At 37.3% G+C, this 24,971-nt stretch overlaps 1 protein-coding gene across 3 annotated transcripts; it reads left to right on the top strand.

Annotated features, from left to right (window-relative positions):
- Positions 1 to 84: 84 nt before the first annotated feature.
- Positions 85 to 24,971, top strand: NEIL3 (nei like DNA glycosylase 3). Of its 3 annotated transcripts, XM_049832606.1 has the most exons (10): positions 85 to 177; positions 3,429 to 3,544; positions 9,053 to 9,187; positions 10,228 to 10,441; positions 11,649 to 11,723; positions 14,636 to 14,802; positions 17,828 to 17,997; positions 21,154 to 21,556; positions 23,452 to 23,626; positions 24,447 to 24,971. In XM_049832606.1, exons 1-10 carry the CDS (start codon positions 85 to 87, stop codon positions 24,621 to 24,623), a joined length of 1,725 nt encoding a protein of 574 aa, XP_049688563.1. In that variant the 3' UTR covers positions 24,624 to 24,971. The 3 variants fall into 3 exon arrangements, with proteins under 3 accessions (XP_049688563.1, XP_049688574.1, XP_049688583.1); XM_049832617.1 differs by lacking the exon at positions 9,053 to 9,187; XM_049832626.1 differs by lacking the exons at positions 85 to 177; positions 9,053 to 9,187 and adding an exon at positions 657 to 692.

The raw sequence follows: 24,971 nt of genomic DNA on the forward strand, positions 1-24,971 counted from the left end.
CCCGCAGCGCGGCCGCACCGCCCCCAAGCGAGCGGCAGATTTGAAGGGAAGAGGCGGGCGGGCGCACGGGTGAGCTCGGCGGCCATGGTGGAGGGCCCGGGCTGCGCGCTCTACGGCGAGAGGCTGCGGGCGCGGGTGCGGCCGGGCCAGGCGGTGCGGAGCGTGCGGGGCCGCGCGGTGAGGAGCCGGGGAGAGGGGAAGGAGGGAGGGACGGACGGACAGACGGCCGCCCGCCGCTCCTCTCCTCAGGGGTTGCGCCGGGCCGGGCCGAGGTGCGCAGAGCCTGAGCTCCTGGGTATGGGGGAGGACGTGGGTGTCGGAGCCGTCATGAGGGGCTGGGGTGCGAGGCCGCGGGGCTGGCGGGCCTGCGCCGCTGCCGTCTGGGGTGGTGGTGGGGTCGTCCGCGGAGATTGTCTTTATTCTTCCTTTAAATTATGAAATGTTCTTGTCATCGGCGTAATAAATAAGCCTTAGCAGGTCGGGTGTGTAAAGGGGTGCTGAAGCTGTAGAAACGTAGGGAATAACGAGGGAAAGCCTTTCGAATCGCCCTTGTTCATGTAAGATAATTTTTAAAACATCACTTAGTGTCCGGAAACCTACAATACAAGGAACGTGATAGTAGCAGTTACTAATTTTAATATTTCATAACCTTGCAAGTCTTCACAAGTCTGAATGAAACATGATGGAGAAAGGTATGTGTTGGCCTGCAGAAAGGGAGCCTTTATTCTCTAACTATTTTTAAAAAAATAATTTTAACCGGACCAACTATTTAAATAGATAGCATGGCATCTGCTCTCAGTGTACGCATTAAGTAATTTTTCTACCAGTTTTTATCCTGTCTGTTGGCAGCATAAAATAATTCACCAGTATAAAACTCTGCTGGGGTTCGTGAGACCTGGTAGAAGGGGAAGTTGGGATGTCAGTAAGCAGGCCTAGCCGATGAGCTGTGGAGATATGGTCCTCTGGTTTTGATTACAGAGGCAGCTGGGGTATTTTTTTCACTCCTGGTTTTGTTCAGCTGTGAGAAATTGTGTGTTGCTTGTGTCCCAAGTAAGTATATTGGATGCCTCTAGACAGAAAGTTGGGGAATTTTTCCTCACCTTCAGTGTATATAAGGCAGTGTAGGAGAGTTTGTGATTAAGACTCAGTAAGATAGTACTTCAATGACAGAACAGTTTAAAGATGAATGTGGTTCAAGATGTCTAAGATATACAGTCAACAGATCAGTTTTTTTGTTTCCTATCTTTCAGGACTAAGCTTTCTGAAGTAAGGAGTTATGCTCCTATGGTTTCGAAAAGAAATTTAATTCCCTCAAATAGATTGATGTTCATAACTTTGTACAGTAAAAGTCACCTCAGGGCAGACTCTATTCATTTGGCAAATGACTATCATAAGGGTCTTGAGCTTTTTGGATCTCACAGTGGCTGTTAACCATGGCCAAAGCCTTGGCTGCTGCTAAAGACTACACTGTTTAAGAGAGTTTGTACTATGATTACTGTAAGGGCTCACCTGATACCAAAGTAGTATGAATTTAGCTTAAAATATTTTGAAAAAACAAGTTAGTTTTCCATCTCAGTCACTTCTTACTCTGATTTGGTTTAAACAAACCTGAGTGGCTTAACACTAAAATAAACCTTGTTGCACACCTATTTACTTTAACACTTTTATTGGAAGGAATGTGCTGTTTATGTGAGAGCAAAATTTTGCTTTCTTCATATTTTGGTAATAGGCAAAGTAAATGATGTTGATGTTATGCAAAAAATATTTTTATTTTTCTACTTGACAGAATAATAACCATAAAACCCTCTAAATGTATATAATTTCAAGGTAATAATACAGTGGGAGATTGTCTAGAGCGTAGCTCTGAAATTTCGCTAACTGGCTGAAGCCTTGCTCATTTGCCAGAGTTGCTTTCATATGTATTTGCATTGCAATTGAGTGTTGTGATTGAAGCACTGGTAGGCATATCTGTGCGTTGCAGCTAGGGCTCTGATGACAGTGAATATACTGTTTGCAGGTTTCATCAGGTTCTGGGGACCTTGAGGTGCTAGTCAGGGGGACTTGACAGGCTGAGAAAAATGGGCTGACTGAAACTTAAGTTCAGCATTTGCAGGACTTGCAGAGTCCTGCACTTGGAACAGAATAATGTCATGCAATGGTACAGGCCTGGCTGCTGGTCAGATGGAAGATGGCTCCACAGAAAAAAAGGACCTAGGGTCCTATACCAGCTGAGTTCAAGTCCCTAGCGTGTCCTTCCAAGGAAGAGGACCAGCCCCATACTGGGCTGTGCTAATGACAGTGTGGCCAGCAGGCTGAGGAGAGTGATTCTTACCTCTGTTCAGCACTTGCAAGGCTGCATCAGGATTATTGTGTCTCATTTTTTGAATGCCCAGTAGGAAAATGATAATAACATACTAGAGTGAGTCCCCTGGTATGATTAACAGTCTAAAGCACATGATGCAGAAGGAGAACCTGATAGAACTGGGGTTTTATTGCTCTCTTCAGCTACCTAAAAGGAAGGTATGGAGGAAACAGCTAGACTCTTGTCAGAGGTGCACAATAGGATGAGAGGCAGCAGATGCAAGTGACAATAGGAGAAATTTTGACTGGGTATTAGGAGAATTTTTCCACCAAAAGAATAGTCAAGGCCTGGAACAAAGGCCAGAGAGATGGGAATCTCCATCCCTGGAGCTACTCTGAAGTTGACTGGATAAGGCCCTGGGCTGCCTGACCTGAGTGAGTCCTGCTTTGAGCAGGTGTTTGAATTGGATAACCTGTAGAGGTCCCTTATAATTTCAGTGGAGTTTCATGTGCTAAGCAAGAAAAGATTATTGCTTCAATCTCACAATTATCTTTTTCTTGTCCTCTAGTAGTGTCCCACCTGCTGTTCAACATCTTCTGAGATTAGACCTTCAAATAGTAGGAAGAGTGAAATCTCTGTGGGCTCAGTGGAGGCTTTTCTGTAATATACAATGCCCCATGTGAAACACTGAAAGCATATTATTAGCATGGGTAGAAACTCCAGCAAGAGGCATTCGGAGAAGGATGGAGGTTTGCAAATGGCAGAATTGACACTCTGACAAGTATTTAGCATCCAAACTCTATACCTGTTGGTTTGCATCAGCATGAAACTCTATTTGCGAATTTATGACTTGAAGGAAAAGGCATAAAATACCCTGATAAAAAAGATATACTGTTTCAATTAGAAAAAGAATGAGCTAAGTTATAATAGCATTAGCAATAGTGACTGTCTGCTTCCTGGGTTAATAGTCTTACTGGTTTTGATAGAGCTGCTTAAGGAGAAAAGGTTTAATATTGTCCAAGTTGGAAAAGTACTTCACATAGCTACTTGCTGAATGTGTAGTGATGCTAGAACCAATGTAGTAGCAATTGTCTTTTAATCTTTGTGCGTGTGTACTCATTTTCAGACTGCTACAAGTGAGAAGAGAACCTCTGGTCATGATTTCCTTATTGGACATGTTTACAGGGGTGTGGAGACATTGGGAAAGGAACTTTTTATGTATTATGATCAGAAAGCTTTGAGGTAAGAGGCGAGAAAAAAGCTTACTATGCATTCAGACTGTATGTATTGGAGGGGGTTGTCTTGTTCTTGCTAATGTCAGTTTCAGATATTTGAAATCTAGTGTTGCAGAGAAACCTCAGCAGCCTCTCTGCAGTGCTGGAAATACTGGATATAGTCATATTTTCAGCTAATTTATTGCTTTATTTTTAGTCTAAGATTTCATGCAAAGGCATCTGAAAAGGACAGTTATTCCTTGAAATGCTTTGTTTCAAGTGGGACATTGCATTTTCTAGGGACAAAACTCATAAGTGCATGCAGTTACAGTTACTTAATGTCTTCCACTACAAACTGTACTTGCAATTTCTTTTAGTTTTCCTTAAGAAATTTAAACTGAAATTCTGTACTTGATTTTTTAAGATTCAATTGCTCTGATAATAAAATCGTGCAAAAAAATTTGCCAAACTTAAAATATTCAGTGTGTATACATTTTATGCTGCCTTTCTTTCTTTCTTTAAACAATATTAACAACTCCTTGGTTTGGAACTATGGTTTGAAATTTGGCAGGTGAATGGTTTAGGTATCATAAATAACTTAACTTTCTAGTGAAACCATGTCTCCTAGACAAATGGTAAAACTGCAAAATCATTGTTTGTTCATGCTTTACAGAACATGTTAGGGGTTTGTTGGCATGTTTAGGATTTTGTCATGTGCTTTAACCCCTTGGACATCTTGTACTAGCCACCAAGGTTGTATTTGCAATCAAGTTTCCTTTTCTAGTTTGATGTGCTTCTGTACTGAAAAGTCAACTAAAAATAAATCTAACCAAATGCACAGTGTAATGGATTATTAAAAAAATCTCCCCTCATTCTTTATGGTAATTAGCATAGAATACATAAGTAAGCCCCTTGTATTTAATAGGTAAGGCTTGCATTTAATGCTTTTCTCTTACACTTCTACTTGCAACATAATTCTTTCTAAATCTTTAAAAGGGAAAACATCAGTTCTAGAATTCAGTGTAGTCTTTGTCACCTAGTGACTGATCTTGAACAAAGGTATCAGGTCATGATTTTTGTTAATTTAGAACTGATAATATCAACAAATACCTTACAATTTGTTGACATATTTTTCCAGTGGCACTGTTGTTATAGGAGGGAGATGGAACTGAAAATGCTTGGCTGCGAGTACAACAGTTTACAGTGGCTGCATTCTGGATAAATAAAGGCAGTGATACATTAGTAATTACCTGGGAAGATATGCAGACTGATCTTTGGTAGCAGGGGCCTGCTGGTTATCAGATATAGTGCTATATGTTTATTTCCTCTAGTGTTAGAGAAATGCGACTAGTTTTACAAGCACGTACCAGTCTTTACGTGACAATCGTAGAAATAACTGGTAGGACAGGACTGTGTATGTGTTTAAAACTACTCATATTTGTGAAGGATGGGTTTATTGTTCTAATCGGTTCCTCTTGCTTTGTATTGTGCTTTATTAAATAGAAATGGAGAAGAAAAAGCAGTTTTTAAAAAGAAAAAAAGTCAGTTATAAAGGAAGATAAAAAAAAGGCAGGGGAGGTAACTGGTACAGGTGTTAGCCTTTTTTTAAATGACTACTGCATGTATTACAAATTGATTGGATAAGCAAAGGAGTAAATTATAGAGTAAGAAAACATTGTTTCAACAGATTGAATTATGTTATCAGAACAAAAAAGCTATTACTAAGGAATGCAAGTAAGCATTTTGCAAAAGTTCTCTTCAAGGAGATAGAATATGTGGCTAAATTCTAGTATGGAAAATATAATCCTTTGACCCTGAAAGATCTTAAACAATTCTTAAGCTTTCTAGCCAATGCCATAACTTGTTGTACTTAATGAAAACATCCTTCAGTTATCATTTGATAATAAGCTTAAACGTTTCATCAATTCATTAGTTATGGTTATATATGCATCTAGAAACCGTATTTAAGAAGTCCCTTTAGTCATGTCACTTATTTGATTGGAAATGTTGTAGAAGTTACATACAGGAAAGGCACAGGAGGCAGAAGTTACTTATCTGATAATGAAGATCTTCATTCTCTTGTTTTAAAAAATGTATGTTGTGCATCTTAAAGATGTTGAGGGGAGGTAGAGGAAGGCTTCAGAAAATGCATCTCACAGCAGTCTAAGATTGGCTGCCCGGATTGTTGTTGGGAGAGGAAATAAGGAATACACCTTCAGAGGATGTGTTATTTCTTTATTAAAGTTAACTCTCAAATATAGGACTTTCTTGTCATGTGGGGGTTAATGATGTACAGATTCTGTATCTGTACATAGTTTCTCAACAAAACCAGCTTTTCTTGTCTGCTAAGATTACCTGTTAAAAGCTGGTAGTCATGCTGGAATAATGTTAATCAGACATGTCTTATGAAAGACTAGGCCATGAAGGGTAACTAACTCATTTTATGCTCAAGTGGGGAATGACTGCCTGGTGGGAGAAGATAACCTGGCCATGAAATTGTTTTATACAGTTTGGCTACTGCTTGCCTGACTTGCAAATGAGGAGGATGCTTCTGAACTGTTCCCATGTTGTGGATAGCAATTAGAAAATGAAGTTCAGTATATTTACAACCCATGGTGGGCAGTAGAAGCTTTTTCTTAGGAGTACAAATGAACAATGACATCTTCTGAAGAAATTAGTACTTCTACTTTTTGATGTCCATTTAAACAAGGATAATAAAGTCACTGAAGGAAGTCAAGGGTTTTTTTGGAAATAAATAATTTTTTCAATTTTGCCTTGAAAGTCACTTAAATAATCAATGAAAGTTGAAAAAAAAATTTCTATGATACTTTTGAGTTGTGCAGGACAGACTTGCATGGACTGCATGTTTTGCTATGGAAATGATATGGTTATGTGAGAGAGGTTGTCCTGGGTTTAGTTTCTGTAGTGTGCTATTAATGTAAATTTAGAATGATAAATAGTTTAGAAAAGTTTCTGAAAATTGATAATGCACATATGTTTTGGCATAACTGAAAATGGATAAAAATACTTTTAGGAAAGAGATAATTGTTGACTCCAAATCACTTAAAGGAAAGGCATCCACTGTTGTCATGGTTTAACCCCAGCCAGCAACTAAGCACCATGCAGCTACTTGCTCATTTCCCCTGGGAAATGAGCGGGATGGGGGAGAGAATCAGAGGAGAAAAAAAAAAAAAGTAAAACTTGTGGGTTGAGATAAGAATGGTTTAATAGAACAGAAAAGAAGAAACTAACAATGATAATACTAATAAAATGACAATAGTAATAATAAAAGGATTGGAATATACAAATTATGTACAATGTTATTGCTCACCACTTGCTGATCAATGCCCAGTTAGTCCCCCAGCGGCGATTACCCCCCCCACCCCCACTCCCCCCAGTTTATATACTAGATGTGATGTCATATGGTATGGAATACCCCTTTGCCCAGTTTGGGTCAGCTGCCTTGGCTGTGTCTTGTGCCAACTTCTTGTGACCCTCCAGCATTCTTGTTGGCTGGGCATCAGAAGCTGAAAAGTCCTTGACTTTAGTCTAAACACTACTTAGCAACAACTGAAAACATCAGTGTGTTATCAACATTCTACTCATGCGTAACTCAAAGATAGCACTGTACCAGCTACTAGGAAGACATTTAACTCTGTCCCAGCTGAAACCAGGACAACTGTCTTGACTAGAAGCTACATGTTGGTCCTTAGAAGTTGATAATGTGAATTGTCACTGTTTTTTACATCTCCATATAATAGTTTGACTGTGCTGCTACTAATCTTTTATTTTTATGGGGTAAAATGTTTTAAATAAAAGCAGATCCTTACAATATTGTATAGCACTAAATTCTAAAACCTCACGATTTTACTTTAAAACAAAAAATTGTCAACTCCTTATTACTAGCTATCATTGAATAACAGAGCCTAGATTTAATTAGCATGGCTTTTTTATTTGTAATTAAAATGAGAAGATTTCTGTTTTGCCCTATTTCAGGACATCAACACACATTGGAGTGAAATTTTGTAAATTCCTTAAGGCTTTTGAATGTAAATGTGTAGCGATGACTCAATTTTTTTTTTCTAGTCATGAACTAACAAGTCACTAAGGTAGCTAATAGTTGTGATCCTTAATGCTCCTTTTAAACAGTACGTGATGGCAAATGAAACCATCAGCTTTTAATGTGAATGCTATTTGTTTAAAAAGACCTTTCTGGAAGCATTTAGTGTGTTACCATTTGGTAGCAAGATGCAAGAGTTTGGTTTAGAAAGAAATTTGACTAGGTTTAGAAAGAAATTTGACTAGGTTTAAAAAGAAATTTGACTAGTTAAGCCTGTGCAGTACTATTCATGGCACTTGAGAATTAGAAATGGCTATTGAAAATAAAAGTGGCTGAAATGACTGACCTGAACTGATCTGTAAGAAGACAGTTTTGGAAAGACACAGGTTTTTTAAAATTGAAAAAAAATATTAATGAATAAATGCTACAAGGAAGTTACATAAAGAGTTGACTTTAAGACTATGCTTAATGAAATGTTGTCTTAATTTATCTGTAAATATTTAAAATGCCTGTGCTTCCTGAAATGTAAAAAAGAGGGATTAAAAGGAAATATACACCTTATGTTGTGTTTCTTTGGTCATTTGTGTAGTTTAATCTGTTAAATCTTTTTGTAGCTACAAAATAATCCACTTTTTCTGATATACAATGTATAGAAGTAGGACACTCCCTCTATCTTATGGTTTTTTTACGACTTGAATGTACCAGGTGAATTTGTAATAAATAAACTATATGAGACCACAGTCAAACTTGTCCTTTGCTTAAGTATACTAGCTCCCAGTAGGATATATTATAAAATGTAAGACCTCTTAAAGCATTAGTGATCTGTAAAAGGAATGTTTGAAAGAGTCTGTTCCACTCCTTTGCCATCTGTGCATTTTTCAGTTTATTTCTTTTATTAATTTTTAATTGACCTGCAGGTTTGGCTTTGGTTGTAGGTAAAGAAAAGCAGAAAACAACATATGGCAGATGTTAATTACTTTGTTTATGGTGTTATTGGAAGTAGTTTTGATATGATAACAGTATTGGCAATATGGGGACTGAAATTTTTCCTTTCGTACCAGGTGACTTCTGCCTGATCTAACAGAAAATTGTCTGGTATAGTAGCCTCATTTCTTTTAGTCTTCCAGAGGACTTGAGAACCTATGTTAGAAGACCTGCGTGTCAAGTGAAAAAAATTCTAAGTGCGATACACCAGAAAAGTGCGTTACTTTATACAGAAGTCAAACCTGTCATTATGAATTACGAAGACCACTGGAAAAACTGCTATGCTTTGTAGTGGCTTTGGCTTGGGGAGGGTTCTTCTCTGGGAATTGAGCAGTACATAAACAAGTAGCTTGTTGCTGTGTTACTCTTAATGATTAGAATTAATGTACTTGGTTAGGTAAGAATAGTTCATAACTTAAAAAAATAGACTAGTGTAATGCTTGGAAACATTGTTAAGATAAAATACCCATAAGAACTCTCTTTCTCTCTGAGGATTCACTTTGGTATGAACGGTTCCATGTGCATTAATCCTGATGGAAGCAAAGACAGAAATGGAGCATTACCAGTTTTGGAGATACAGCTTACAGAGGATACTGTTTGGTTTTTTGAGGTGACAGTAGAATATAGGTAAAGCAGAAACTAACCAAATTAAACACAACTTGGTTTATTTCTTTTTATAACATTCTTTTAAGAACAAAGTGAAAAATCACACACAAATTAAGTGCTTGGATGCCATCATAGACACAAAGAAACCAAACTTTCTAAACACGTCTTATTTATTGGTATGGTAATTTATTTTGTCACTTTTTTTTATCAGAGTTTACATACAGTTAAAGTAGTTCTATGCCATAGTCTCATTAGATACTGTCAAAACTGGGAATGAAAGTTGGATTTAATTCTGTCCTTAGACCTGAATGCTGAATCCCGTCGCTCCTTTAATTTCCATGCAAGTCTCACTTCTTTAACAAGACTAAGGACTTGCAAGGATTACTGGTTTCAAATTTTTATGCTCCCAAGGTTGTGTTTTTGTTTTCTTTTTGGAAGCAAATTGATGTAATTGTTCTAACTTATTTCTCACTGCTAATAAAAAGAACGTAGCAAGCTTGCTTTTTAAAGCATTTGAGGCTCTTGGCTGAAAAGGAGTGTGTAAAATCAAGTAATGTATATAGGCATATTTAATATTACAAAATATAAAAGCTTATGTAAGCTTGAGACTTCTCATACTGTATTATTTTCAAACAATTATGCTTAACCTAATAGATAGATTTTTCTTAAATCTTTATTTTTTTTATTGTCATGTTGTAACTACTGGACCATGCAACCATACAGTTAGTTATGTTTGATGGTCTAAACACATAGTCTTTCCATGTTGGAAGTAGTTTTAAAGCAAGGACCTGGCAGTTGTTTTTCAAACTAATATGAACAAAAGGAGGATGATTTCTTGTATGTTGGACCAGATGCATGTTCCATGCATGTATCACTGACCTGTTTTTGGGAGGGGTTGCTAATGTAATTTCTGTGCCTCTTCCTGTCACTGGTATTTTCATGGTTTTTGTTATCTGCATATAATGTTCTATTATACTTTCATGTGTTGTTTTTAAAACCATACTGCTATATTAGCATATAATTAAAATAAAAATAAATCTTAATGTATTTTTCTTTTCCAGAAATGCAGCTGAGAGTGAGCGGAAAGTGAGAATGATGGAAAGCTTGGATGTCTGTTCTCCAAAGTTTAGCTTCTTAAGAGTAGAAAGTGAGATTAAGCAGCAGAAAACCCGCATGTTGTGTGATGTGTTACTGGATCAAGCAGTATTACCTGGAGTGGGAAATATCATAAAAAATGAAGCACTGTTTGACAGTGGTCTTCATCCAGCTGTTAAGGTGGGTGAAATGTCTCAAGACTGTTTTTAATGACACCAAAGTATTAAGAATGTAAATACATATTTATATAACATCTTGTGATCTTCTTACCTTTGTTTTATCATCTGTCATTTCTTAAATTATTCTAAGACATTAAATTAATGTTTTATCATTATAACTGGAAATATTTGTCATGACATTCCTTGGAACCTGTTGCTGCTACTCCTGCCTCAGAGTGGACATGTTTTGTGGGGCTAAGCCTTTTGTCTTACAACTTGAAACCTCCTTATTGGGGAATTCATGTAACTTTCAAAATCCTGACTCTGTCTGGTATCCTATTGTGCTGCCATTACGTTGTCAGCCTATAAATGAGGGAATGTGAGGAGTGCTTAGGTTTTCTTCGTTCAGTTACTACCCAAAATAGTTTGTGGTAGAGCTGATTATTTCTGTAGCTGCTTCTTCCACTTCCTGTCCTGATAGCTGGCATCATTTGCTTTTCCACCATTGTTTACCATACTTTTTTGGTTAAGAACCTGAAGCATACATCTCCAAACTTTGGTTGAAAAGTCTGATGTTTGCAAAACCGATTGAGATTACATAGAAAGGAAAGGAAAACTGGTGAAGATAGTAACTGAAAGGGTTTTTTTTAAACATAGTATTTCTGAAAGTTCTTCATAGGATCAGTCTGGATTTTAATTGTAACTGCAATGTGAGCTGACAGAGGAAAGAAAAATGTGGCTTAAAATTTTGAGTTCTTAACAAAAATGTATTGGGTTGATATGTCTCTCTAATTGTGATGCCTTTGGCTCAAGTATTCTTCCTGAAGATGTCTCACAGCAAAGAGCCTCTGATGATGGATAGGTCATATCATAATCCATGAGGAAATTAAGAGGGAACTAAGAGTTGTTAACGCCATGTGATTCCTGTGATCAGGAACTCTTAGGTCAATACAGAAGAAAACTGAAATTTTTACCTCATGTTTTGCACAGATGAAGTAAAGTATGTTTGGTATTCACACACTGAGTTTGTGTAGTATAGAATGTGAAAATGTACTCTTTTGCTAAGATGATATATATAATGTGAAGTTAGAGAATGATCATAACACAAAGCAATGCAATTCCACTTCAGCTGAAGGTGTTCAAAGTGCCCTTGCATTACAGGTCTTTATACTCTTGTCCCTTAGCATCACAATATTCTAAAAAAAATCCAAAACATTCTTGTCTTACAGGTTTGCCAACTGACAGATGAGCACATACGTCACTTAGTGAAAATGTTACGTGATTTTACCCTGCTTTTTTATAAGGTATTCGCACATGTTTCTGAGACATATCCAAAACTTGACTCTGGCATGTTAGATGTATGTGATCATCCAGTGAAAACAGCAAAAAGAGGCAACAGGACAAGTTTTTCTATGAATAGGAATGTTGGTTTGTGTGCTTTTTATTAATTGTGAATTGTCAAATGACGGAAAGCTGAGGGAGTCTAGACTGTAAGAATGTGCACAGCTTGGCCCAGTTGCAGCAGAATGGTTTGACAGGTGATGCCTGAGGGCCAGTACAGTTTTGCTGGGCACACCCTGTAACGTCACTCTGAACATGTCAGAAATGATGTAGGTTAAGCACATGCTTATATGTAAGGTCACTCTTCAAACTGGGAACTAGAGATTGCCCTAGGGAAGTATGAAGGTAATTCATGTGGCTTCCTTTATGAAACTTGAAATAGCAAGTATATTTATTGGACTAAATAGAATCTAACTTCTAACAACTTTTTTTTTCTTAACTGAAACAACATTTTTGGTTGCTAAAGTGAAATAAGTTCCAGCTTTTCCCTACTGCCACAACTTCAGTACAATTTCATTTCTTCCCCTGTAAACTCTGTAGTTCCTAGTTGCTCTAACTTTCCAAAGTAGAAAAAGAGAATTAGACCTAATTCTTGTATGGTTTTCTTCTTTAAGCTGCATGCAGAGCAATGAACAGCAAAATTCTTGTCTGTTTCTCTTGGTATTCATGAAAGTCAAGGAGCTAGTGCTGCTAAAAATTCTTTTTTTTTTTTTTTGGTGGGCTAGGAGGAGGGCACCTAACCTTCCTAATACAGTCTTTCAAGCATAAAGGCTAAAAATGTCATTTGTTTAATAGTCTGCTTAAATGTCTGCTTTCCCCCAACCCACTGAAGTGTAGTTTAGTCTGTTGGCTAGGGAAATCTTTTCATTCTCTAAACTTCATAGTGAATACTACCAATAAAGACATAGCATCCAGTTCTGCAACAACTATAATACTAAGAAATTTAAACGTGTCACAGGCTTTTAGACTGACAATAAACAAACAAACTTTCTGTAGCTCAGTTTAGCCATTTTCAAAACTTCTATAATCTATGCTTAGCAAGTATTCACGAGTCAAGTGCTTTTAAAGGAGAGCTAGCCCCCTGCCCCAAGTCTCTAAGATAAAAACAAAACAAAAATAGGTAAATAAGAGGGGTAGTGCTTGATCATTTTTTTATAGACTTATAGAATAGCTTGTAGTAATTGTACTGTATCATTTGTAGTAACACCTTACAGACGCAAAGATGAGGAATCTTGTTTGTGTAAAAAGCTGTTGCTTTTGTTTGTTTTTTAAGTAACTGGATAGGAGGAAACTACTAATAAACTAAGAAATGTTATGTTACTAAGAAAGTAACTGTAAACCTTGAGGAGGAATCTTGAGGAGAAAGCAAGCTCCTTGTGAATATTGATGCAAATATATATTAGTAATTCCTTCTAATTGAATTACTAGATTGTACCAGCAAAAGCACTCTCATTCAGCAAGGCTGATGAATAAGAGCACAGCAGAAGCAAATGTACTGTGCTCAAAGTCACTTTTATTCTGGGAGGACTCCAAGGGTCTTCATGCATTGTGGAGCTAGAGCTATTGAACCCTGCCAGGGCTGGGCTAGTGTTTCTGGGCCAGCTGTGGTATCGTTTGAACTGTGCCCAGGGAACTGTGATTGTAGTGAAGAAACTCATGTGGCTCTGCAGAGTTGTCTGCATCTCTACTGTGCTTTTCTTGTTTTTTGTTTTTTTCTTGTTTTTCTGCTGGTTTTAGCTGGGGTATGTCTATGATGATTCCATGTGAATCGTCTCATGAATTGTGCCTGCTTTTCAGTGAATTTTCTTCATAGTAGCTGGTATGGGGCTATGTTTTGGATTTGTGCTGAAAACAGTGTTGATAACACAGGGATGTTTTCGTTACTGCTGAGCAGTGCTTACACAGAGCTGAGGCCTTTTCTGCTTCTCACCACACACCACCTCACCAGTGAGTAGGCTGGGGGTGGACAAGAAGTTGGGAGGGGACACAGCGGGGACAGCTGACCCCAACTGACCAAAGGGATATACCATACTGTATGATGTCATGTTCAGCATATAAAGCTGGGGCAAGAAGAAGGAAGAGGGGGATGTTTGGAGTGATGGTGTTTGTCTTCCCAAGTAACCATTACACGTGATGGAGCCCTGCTTTTCTGGGGATGGCTGAACACCTGCCTGCCAATGGGAAGTGGTGAATGAATTCCTGGTTTTGCTTTGCATGGCTTTTGCTTTTCCTATTTAACTTCCTTTATCTGAACTCAAAAGTTCTCACTTTTACTCTTCTGATTCTCTCCCCCATCCCGATGCAGGGGGAGGAGTGAGTAAGTGGCTGTGTGGGGCTTAGTTGCTGGCTGGGGTTAAATCACAACACCCAGATTGTAGCATCGGGTCTGAGCTGGCTCTGCAGTGTGTTTTTTGGTTCTTTTTGGGGTGAGGGAAGGTGGTGTTGGTTTTATGTTTGTTTTATTTTTGTTTTCTGTGCTGCATTGATTGGAGGTCATCAGCTCTTTAAGAACACTCCTGCAGGTGCCAAGTCAAAGATGACTGGTGCCGAATCGGAGCTAGCTGGTCCAGCTGAATTCAGGGAGTCACTAGCATGTACTTGCTTGCACTATGCTAGTATGTTTTATTTGTCGTCTTTTATTTCATTAAGAGGAGAATTCCAGACACTTATACCTGATTTAAAATCAATTCTTTTCATAAAAGAATATGAAATACAGATGATAGCCTTTATGAGTGTGCCTTAAATATCTTTATGTAGTTATTGAGCCATCAGTTTAAGTAGGGTTTTTTATTTTTGCTTCAGCTTAACTGTAGAAGGACTGATATACAATTTATACTGGGTCTCTAACTTGGTTTTTAAACATGTTCTGTTTTAGTGCCGCAAAACTGGGTCTACGGTCTACAAACACTACAAAGTATACAAGCGCCCAGCCTGTGGTCAGTGCAATGGGAAGATCACCGTGTGTCGTTTAGGAGAAAGTAACAGAATGACTTACTTCTGCTCTCAGTGTCAAAAGGCGGATCTCCAGCTTGTCAATGTTAGGTATGATGGTAACTTTTGTAACACTTTTAAGCATCAAAGTGCTTAAGCACATTAATGAGCTGTTACAGTAAGAGGACATCACTTCTCAAATAGAATGGATCGTTGTGCATTTTATATCTAAATTAACTTGACTTTGCACAAGCTTTGATTCGTTGATACTATTTCCTTCAAAGGCCTCATCTATTACAAAATAGCTATTACTCTAATCAAATGTAGGAATTGTAAAACAATTCAGAGTACTCGGAATTATTCACTGCTTCTGGAAAAATTGTCCCTTGTTCTTGCTGTTACAAATATAATAGGCTTGGATGTTTACACATGACTGAGTTGAATGGCATACGGAAGGTAGGAATATGTGTCTATTTGTTTTCATAGGATAGCCCCTTCAGTCCTGGAATATCTAGATAGCTATGCATCTATGCAATTTTTTTCTGGCTGTAGAGTAACACTGAGGATAACTAAAACTTCAGTAAATTCAGAGTGCAACAAATATTGTAGGGCTTAGGACTTTTCCTCCTTAATGGATTTGGAAAGCTTTTACTACAGGTGTGCCACAGAGACACTTTCAGCTCCACATAAATTGTGCTAGCAGCAGCTTTCCTCCTTTTATTTTAGAAAAGCACAAAATGTGTTTGATATCACAAAGGGTCAAAAGGTAAAAGTTCCAAAAGCACCTTATTCAGACTCTTACATACCTAAGTTATTCTTGAAAATTTTCATCTGAGGTTTCAGAATCTTGCCTTTTTATACTAAGCTCTGTCAATCTAATAAAAGCTACTGCTTTGCTTTGCAAACTTTGCCTTCATCAGTGTGTGTGTGTGTGTGTGTATATTTTTAGAGAAGATTTACAGAACATGCAAGTCCCTCTCCCACCTACAACCTTCTTTCAAGATTCAGATGGCCGAAGGGATTTTGGTTAAAGCTTAAAAATTGCCTTTGAGTACAGACGAAATATAGAAAATTCCATCATCAAAGATAAATATTTCACATGCTGATAATCCCAATCTGCTGTATTTTCAGAAGGTAATAATGACAAATGTTTTGCAGAAGGGTAGGAAGACAGCAGTGTTCCGTTGAGTCAGATAACTAGCAAATGATGCAAGGAAAAAACCCAAAAAACTCTTTCTTTCCCTGTTCTAGAACAAGTAGTGGTTTGGTTTTGTTGTTGTTGTTTTTAAACAAATAATTACAGTGGTATATTTCAGTGAAAAACATGGTAATGGTAGCTATAAAATAAAAAGGTCCTTTATTGTGCTATTCTCATCCTCATGTGTTCTACTGCTCTATTTTCTATTATGCAGTAACTGTTACCAAATGGAAGTATGTGTAGCTCAAGTAGTTTATCTGCCATTCCAAGCTTTTCACATTTGAAGACTGAAAGAAGCCATGTGATCAGATTGACATGCTACAGATCATAAACTGTAGAACTTAACCCAGTGGTTCTTGGGTCAAGTCAAGTAGCTTATGATTTTGCTCAGCTGAAAAAGTTAAGAAAATATCCATTATAAGTTTACCTCATCAAATTCAAATGTACCTTAAGTCTTAAAAATATACTTTTCCCCCCATATTTCATGCTCCAAAATGGGGAGGTGGGGGGAATGACAAGACAGATGGACCGGGGGAATGCCATGGAATTACACTCCAAAACATGACATGCTGAATATATTCAGTTTAGTATTGTATATTTAATAGCCGAGTAGAAAAACTCAACTAATGTAAAAATATCCATTTTTAACATTTCTAGTTTGTCTGCTTTGTTATCTAGCTACAGTATTTTGGTGAATGCTACTGTAATGTCTGTTCTACCTCTTGACAGCACAGGATCTCTTGTATGTCAACAGTTCTCATTATCCTCCTTAGTTTTTGTGTTGTGTAAAATGTGGTAGGTAGTGGATATCCCTACCATTATCCTAGAAATAGCCTGTTAAGGAGAGCGATAACTATGGAATAAATGATAGGTGTAAGGAGCACCACAACAGTTCCCAAGTACAGCATTTGCATTATTAATTGAAGTGTTTAAATTCTTAGTATTAAAAAAAGTCTCCAAAAAGTGCATTCACAAAAACTATGGAGAAAAACACTTGATGACTTATCAACCATAATACTTAAAAATTTACATACATATCTTACTGAACAGGTAAGTTCAAGTTACATTTAACATGCTAACAATGTTTGGATGCTATGACAAAATTAGTCCTTGGTAACATGTAGTGACTGTAAAATAGTAACTGTGATTCTAAATCAGTGTATCAACATAGGAGGTATTATAATTTACAGAAAAATAAATATAATTAAATCTGTAGAGGTGTCTGGAGTACAGCTTTGGCTCACCAGTCACAGCTAGGACATTCCTGAACTCTTTCTGATGAAGGAAAAAAAGGCACCAAAAAAAAAAAAAAGGGAAAAGAAAATCCTTAATTCTGAACAGGCCTCTGAATCTTAAAAGCCTTTCCAGCAAATGGTGACACACAAGAAAGACTTTCTAACTTTTAAGGTTTTCAGTTCTGTTGGCTGCTATGATAACAAAGTGGTCTAATGGGTACCATTTAAATGAGAGCAAAAAAATTTGTTTGCTAGATTGTGTGACTTTCTGTAGTTTGGCTTCTGAATAGTTTTTCATCCAGTAATGCATCAGTAAGCATTCTGTACGAGGGATGCAAGAAAAGTGCTGAAACAGTCTCCCCTTGTCACCAAGTTTCTTGCTGCAGTACTTGAAAATGGTAGGGAATTTGAGAGAGGCCAGGGCATTGTGCTGGAGAGTATATCAGATAATTACTAACTTTCTGTCCATTTTGTTTAAATTTTTTTATTTGTATTACTTCTGCAGCATTGGGAAAGATTTGCCCTTGAGGTAAACAACAAAAAAAATCAAACTCAACCATGATGTGCTGTCCAAGCTATGATAGGCAGGCATAACACTGTGTACTACTTGTTCTGTAGCCCTGTGCCTCCCTGCACATAGTGGTGTAAGGCAATTTGTAGAAGAAACGTCACAAAAGACTAACATCATTCTTTTGTTTCACAGCAAACTGCCAACTAGAAATAGCCTAATTGGCTGGGCATATGGCAGGGGGTCATGTTCTAATGAACATGTAGCTCAGAAATCTGAAGAGGAGTGGACGTGTATGTGCTGTACCCTAATAAACAAGCCTTCTGCTGAAATTTGTGATGCCTGTTTGACTTCAAGGCCTGAAGGTATTCAAAGGTTGTCTGGAACCTATACTGGGAAAGGGAGGAGGACTGTGGTTTTGATGCAGTTTTTAGAACTGTAGAAGTGTCTCATTGTGAATTGTATTTATGTAACTTTAGCTAACTTAAAATCAGATTTTGGGGAAATCTTACACAGACAATCATGGAAACTGTCTTGTCTTAAGCACCAAAAGTCTCTTGTATTCCAGCTTTCTGGGCAGGTGGGATTCTATAGACAAGCCTCTGCAGTAACCCTTTGTTTTTATCGGGGCAAGGAGTGAGACAAAACGCCATTCTTTCCACTCTCCTTAAAATCACTAGAAGCTTGCAGCATATGCCTGATGCAGAAATCTCCAGGGGGCAGAAAAGTAATTCTTATTCATTCATATGAACAAAAGCAGCATATTTTAGTACCCTTTCCAAAAGGATGTTGGGTTTCTCAGGGGCTAGGTTTTTTTCTTTGAGTTCAGAGTAAGGATGATTCTGGACTTTGCACCTAAATTTATTGTCTCTTGCTGGAGCTTTTAATGCTGCTATCTAGATCTGGTGGGTAGAAGCAGCTGTGAATGAGACCTAGAAAGGGACAGGAAGATAGAATGAGTAACATGCTAGCTTCTCTCCAGATTTCTATGTGGAAATTTAGATGTTAAGAAGGGATGAGTGAGGTAATGGACAGACTTTCCACCGAGACCTGTTTTCTTTGTGAAGAGGAGCTTTGTATTCTTTTTCACTTTCTGTAGAAAAGTGAGTAAATTACTCTGGAGGGATGTACAGGAAGTTATTGTGATCAAGACTGTTGCTCTGAAACATTTTGAATTGCTACATACATTCCAAGAAACAAAGTCTAGAGCTTTGCATTTGTGTGGCTTTTTAGGGAGAAAGCGAATTCTATAAGCATTCCATATTGAAACTTTGCTACCTCAAAAACTAATACCCATTTCACATTATGTAGTGAATTATTCAATGAATTGACTGAAATCTGCATTCTACAACTTATTCATTTTACTAGTTCCAGTGCTGCAAAACTGAAAGAAAAGATATTTGTAAACAATATATAGGCTTTTTGTATCTGAGAAGAATTAATGTTTTTACGTGGGTTCCAGGACCTATTGTTAAAAGTTCACTGAACTTAACTATATGACTCAAAGTATATATGCTGAAATCAGAATCAAAGATCACGTTCCCATAGCTTTTCATGGTACTTTGAGCCATGCTTTCCAAAGTGCCTCCAGATTCCCAGCCAGTGAAGTAGTTAGTGACTTTGTGGTACTGATCTTGGTTCTTATAAAATAAGTTCCAATGCTTTTTAAAAGTATTGCTTCATTCTAGTTTTTCCTTTTATGAATGGAGTGATGTGTGTGAAACTCTTACTTTACACTAGCTAAAGTCCATTTCTTCAGGCCAGGAATCAATAAAAGTATGACTTTGTGCCTTACATGACACTTGTTGCCAGCAGAGGCTAATCTTGCATAATTCTCCTGCAAAATCAGCACCAGAAACCTGGAAGTTTTAATCTGTCCACAGACTCAGATTTACCAGCTAACACTCTTCCTGGAATTAATACTGTCAGCTGGACCTTAAAATATGTAACAGCATGTGCACAATTGTTTTACTTTGTAACAAAATACTGTTTCTTTTCCTGTAATTCTAAGTTTCACTTGTTTAGCTGTATGCCATTACTGAAAACAGGCCTGGAATTTGAAGATGTGTTAGGCTTGGTGGAATACTGTTACAAAAATTCTTTTTTTAAAAAAATAAGACTTATTTTTGCATCATAGGAGTGGCATTTGAGATTTTTTTTTTTTTTAAACGTGGTTTTGCTTACCTCTCTTTTTTCAAACTTTAAGATTCCTTGCCTTTTCACTTTGGGGTTTTTTTTGTCTTTTATGTTGTTTCTAAAATTAACTACTGTCAGCAGAAACATTTGAATTTTTGAGGATGGAATTCTTGGTATGTAAAGTTAGCTGCTGGCCATACAGCCGAAATAATTCAGTCTGTAGACAGAGATAACTATTTACCATTACATCTTAATTTCCTTGCTCCTTTGCTAAGTACAAGGCCAAACTTCTATTCTTTCTTAAACAAATTGGAATGCGCTGGAACCAGTATATTTCATTGTGCAGCAGTGGCAAAATGGAAGGAGCCTGGAACCAAGTATTGTTCAGAGTAAACCGTAGGAATTCTTACTTTGTTTCTGAGTGAGAATGCCTTTGGAGAGAGTGTGCTGTTGTGTATGCCTTATCTACCCATTTTTCTTCTGCTTAATTCCCTCTTCCTTCTACAGAGGGAAGATGTAAGAGGGAGACACTAGCTGGAGGTGGTAGAAAAGGACTCTGTTCTTGAACACCATGGCTTCACAACTGCTTAACAAACATTGCACATAGGCACTCCATAAAGTTTTTCTTTTCACACTTTCCTCAGGAAATATTAGCTACAGACTCCTTATTTATTAAACTGGCATTAACAAATTATGCCCACTCTTTTGGAATGATTAGTGGCCACTAGGCAGGCCTTTGATTCTGTGAAGAAACATACTGTTGTTCACGTTAGGAAATAAACACAAAGTAAATGTCTGAACTGCTTGCTTCTGAAGCCTTTTACAGTAAGGTATCTATAAGTTTGGAAATGCACAATTATGCACAATGTTTGGAAAGGATGGAACCCTGAAAGCACTAGAAAACCCAACAAATGGATATTCCTTTTTGTGTCAATAGTAAAACAATACCTTCAAAATAGATAAAGAATTGCTGCTGGAGGTACCATACCCTGTGATCTCCCAGTGCTGGGGTTATAAAAGGTTATTTTGGGGAAAAAAAAAAAAAAAAAAAAAAATTAATCCCTGTATTTGGGCCAAATTCAATTTTGTATGGTTAATTCTCAGATAGCTTTCATTTACAGAGTACAATTCACATCTGGTCCTATTCAAGCAATAGTAATATTATCTTGAAGCACATGTTGTATGTGACTCCAAAAGTGCATAAGCTATTTTTATTGTAAGAAATTTGGTACTATATCTAATCTGTGACAAGTTTTGAGATCCTTCAAGATGGTATGGTAAATTTACTCTTTCACTCCCTCTATGATGACTTATGAATACAGATCAGAAATATGATGTATCACTCTACACAGATGGATTATAACCAATAATTTATTTTTCCTTAGTTCCAAAGACAGAGAATGTTGAAGATTCTGCAGGCTTTAACACAAACTTAATGAAGTACCCCTGTAATGATTTCAGAAAACCAAGCACAGAAATAAAGATCAACAGGAAAGCTGCATTTGGAACTACAACTCTGGTCTTAACAGATCTTGGTAACAAAGCTGTTTTGAGAAATAATACCCAAATATCTGATGGACATTCTCAGTGTGTTGCTCCAAAAAGCAATTGTAAACAAATACAAAACAATGTCTACCAGTCAGGTGGAAGCACAGGTGAGGATTGCTCAACACATGTAACGGCTATGGTTTTGTCCTCCTCTCAGCAACCTCTCTCTTTCAAACACGTACAGAAGAAACAGAAAACTGATCCTATACCCTCAGTTCACCAATATAATATAGCAATCAGGTATGTATTCTAAAATATAAACAAGTCTCTTTATAATCCCATAAACCAACTTTATCCCTGAAGATTAATGGAACACTGTGCTGTTGGGTTCAGACACTGTTGTCTTTGGATTTCTGCCAGAGGTAACTTATTCTTGGGTAACTAAAATTATACTCAGATTTCAAAAGCACTGAATAACCTAGGCTGTCACTGGAAACATCCTGATTTTGGCATCTGGCTACTACTGCTGTTAACTAAACAGCTGTTTATAGTTCAGCTATTCCCATGGAATAGGACAATATAGCTCTCATAAGTCAACAAGCACAGTTCTATGTAAGGAGTTGTCTGATCTTAGCACTGTAGTTGCTGTCTGCTTAAAGATCTCTTGAAGTCTTTGTGAAAGATGACAAAAGGTAGCTGAATGAATATATTCTAATTGAAGTTAATTGTCAACTAACAGTTCTCAACATTTCTTCCATGATACAAAGCTCTGTATAGGTACCTTGATGAACCTCCCATCACTATTTTCTCTTAACTTTCCTCCTGATCCTGTATGTAAATACTTAAATGCTCTAACCATCCTGAATTTTTACGTACACAGCCCTATTCAGACACATGTGTTGCCTAGTTAAGAGAAATGTGAGAAACTATTAGGGTTGTCAAGGAAAAGTTGAGCAGGAGTACACAACAGTAATGGGATGCAAGGGAGATGTCACAGTGATAAATTATGCAGGGTGAATGTGAAATATTAATGATATGCTACAAAATTCTTGGTCATGTGTCTTCTGAAATACAGAAATTATTTATTGCATTGTTGAAGCACCAGTTTTGAAACAGGATCTCACTGGCTCACTAGGTTAAGCTGTATGAATATCCTTTCTCCTTGCTGTCTCAGTAGAGGACTACAGAGAACAGAGCATGTAGGCAGGATAACTGAGAATAGAGGAGTGCAAAGAAGAAATGAGATGGTATCAGTCACAATAACAGGTAGTTATAGCAAGTCATCAGCTTCAATGTTTTAAAAAAAAAAAAGCCACAAACCAACAAAACCCAAACACTTTGTAACAAAAACCAACAAAAACTTGGGTGTTTTTTTTTCTCTTTTGTTTTAATGAGGTGTTGGAAGAAAACTGCTGATGTCTGCAGGACTGCAATCTTCCAGACATAAAAGAGAACATAAAATTCCTAAGCTGATAACTTAACAAGAATTAATTAATGAATCTTTTCTTTTTTTTACTAAGGCTTCATCACTGCTTTTCTGCTCTATAAACATATTGGAAAGATACATTTCAGAGAACTAATCTTTTTCATGTTACCATTTTTAAATAAAGCCTTGTGTATTGTATTCAGATAATCTCTGACTATCTCAATCATGAGGAAGAAAAAAAGAAACTTTATCCCATTCAGAGAACACTTTTCCACCCCCTCGGATGGATTACTTCTTGTCTGAATATGATTTGGAGCATTACTGTAACTTTTTAGTAAAGAGGGTGGGAGTCTTTTCTGTGAAGCATACAAATACCTTTAACCTGGAGTAATTACTTGGTATTGGTCTTTTTCCCACTGAGAGCAGAATACTCTTTTAGAATCTATTGGAATTCGGGGTGGGCAGGATAATAGCGGTGGTAATACTTATTTTGTTGTGCAGATTCATTTGAGTACTTTGAAATAATTTAAAACATGGGCTAATGCTGTGGAAACTGGTATATGCAAGAAAAGTACACGGGCTTGTCTATTCACTACTAGCAATCAGTCAGCTTTAAAGGCGCAATAAGGTGCATTAGAAAAGTAAGTTCTCTAGTTGTCATTGTGTGTAAAAGTACTCTGAGTGAGCTATTGTAATGGTAGGAGAGAGTTCTTTGGCTGGTAATCCCTTTGAAGTTACACAGCACCCATTTTGTAACCTGTCATTACAGCACATCTCAACCTAATATGACAGATGATACTTGCATGTCAAGCATGGGCCATCCTCGCTGCAGTAAACATGGCCGTCTCTGCAGCCTCAGAGTTGTGAGAAAGGATGGAGAAAACAAGGGCAGGCAGTTTTATACCTGCCCTCTACCCAGAGAAACTCGATGTGACTACTTTCAAGTATGTATATGACTTCAGGGCCTGTTTTCTAATAAGCACTTGTTCCTGCAGCCTCCTTGCCCCAGTAATCTGTAATTGTGGACAAATAAAATCCATTTAAAGTTTGGGGTAATTTTAAATATTTTTGCACACTGAATTGAAACTAAGAGCATAACAGTAGTTACAAGATTACAGTTTTAGTTACTTCTCTTGCTCCTAAGAAGGCACCTGCTTGGACAAATGCTCTTAATCTGCTTCTGCATGATATAAAACCGATGCATAGCAGAAATGTTGGTTTGAAGGCACTTGTACAAGTTTAGTTCAGCCTCGTGCTTGAAGAAGGACTATGGCAAACTCTAGATCTAGACATCAGATGCATTTCTGTCTAGCCAAAATCTTGAAAACCTCCAGGGGTGAAGATTCTGTCATCTGCCTGGGCAACTGTTCCCACTGCTGCACTAATACCACTAACCTGACCTTCCTAGCTGCAACTGGTGGCCATTGCTCCTTGCTATGAATGTATATGACTGAGAAGAGTTTGACCCAGTCACCTACCACTAAGTAGTTAACAGATGAACACAAGACAGTAATGACTATAATGCCTTAATTTGAAGAAAACTGTGTTAACATCAATTAAAGTTACATCAGTTAAAGTGCATACAGTTGCAATTAATGTTAAATCTAAAATCAGTGACCACAAAAGAAAAAAAATATCTTAACTGCTAGGAAGAATTTCTTCTAGGGTGTCCCCTGTAGATCTGTTTCCATTGTTAATTTTAAAATAAGGAATTCTTAGCCATCACATGCTAAAACTACGCCTAAAACCTGTTTCTTTTTGTAGTGGGCTGACTTGGATTTTCCATTTTGTAATCACGGCAAGCGATGTGTTATGAAGACTGTGTTGAAGATTGGTCTCAATAATGGGAAGAACTTTTTTGTGTGCCCTCTTGGAAAAGAAAAACAGTGTGGCTTTTTCCAATGGGCAGAAAATGGGCCAGGTATGCAGGTTATTCCTTGAGGTCAATGTTCTAGTTATCTGTTCCTCAGGATGTCTTAAGGTCACTCAACTTTGCTAGTCATTTCTGGTTTTGTTTTGTTTTGTCTTTTTCCCTGTTCGCTGGTTAATTAGTAAAATAGCTCCAACAATGTAAACAACTGCAGATTTGGAAAGAGTAATTTTACATAGTCCTGTACAAATTAAAACACTGCTTGCATGCTGCATAGTATTTTGAAATAAACATCTAGCTTGCAATATATTGTAACATACTGTTATATTTCTAATAAAAAAATTGAACGGTTTTCTTTTTTTTTTTTTGTAAATACCACTGAATTTTGACAGCACTGCCTACTTTCAAGCATATGTGAT

Source organism: Accipiter gentilis, chromosome 3 (genome assembly GCF_929443795.1).
Source record: "Accipiter gentilis chromosome 3, bAccGen1.1, whole genome shotgun sequence".
In the NCBI taxonomy this organism is placed as follows: domain Eukaryota; kingdom Metazoa; phylum Chordata; class Aves; order Accipitriformes; family Accipitridae; genus Astur; species Astur gentilis.

What these genes read in the sequence shown, in the direction of transcription:
- NEIL3 (XM_049832606.1), top strand. Translation starts at nt 85, where the DNA reads ATGGTGGAGGGCCCGGGCTGCGCGCTCTACGGCGAGAGGCTGCGGGCG. An exon ending in GGAGCGTGCGGGGCCGCGCG is followed by an intron (nt 178 to 3,428) that starts GTGAGGAGCCGG and finishes ACTCATTTTCAG; the next exon opens with ACTGCTACAAGTGAGAAGAG. An exon ending in TTTGACTTCAAGGCCTGAAG is followed by an intron (nt 17,998 to 21,153) that starts GTATTCAAAGGT and finishes ATTTTTCCTTAG; the next exon opens with TTCCAAAGACAGAGAATGTT.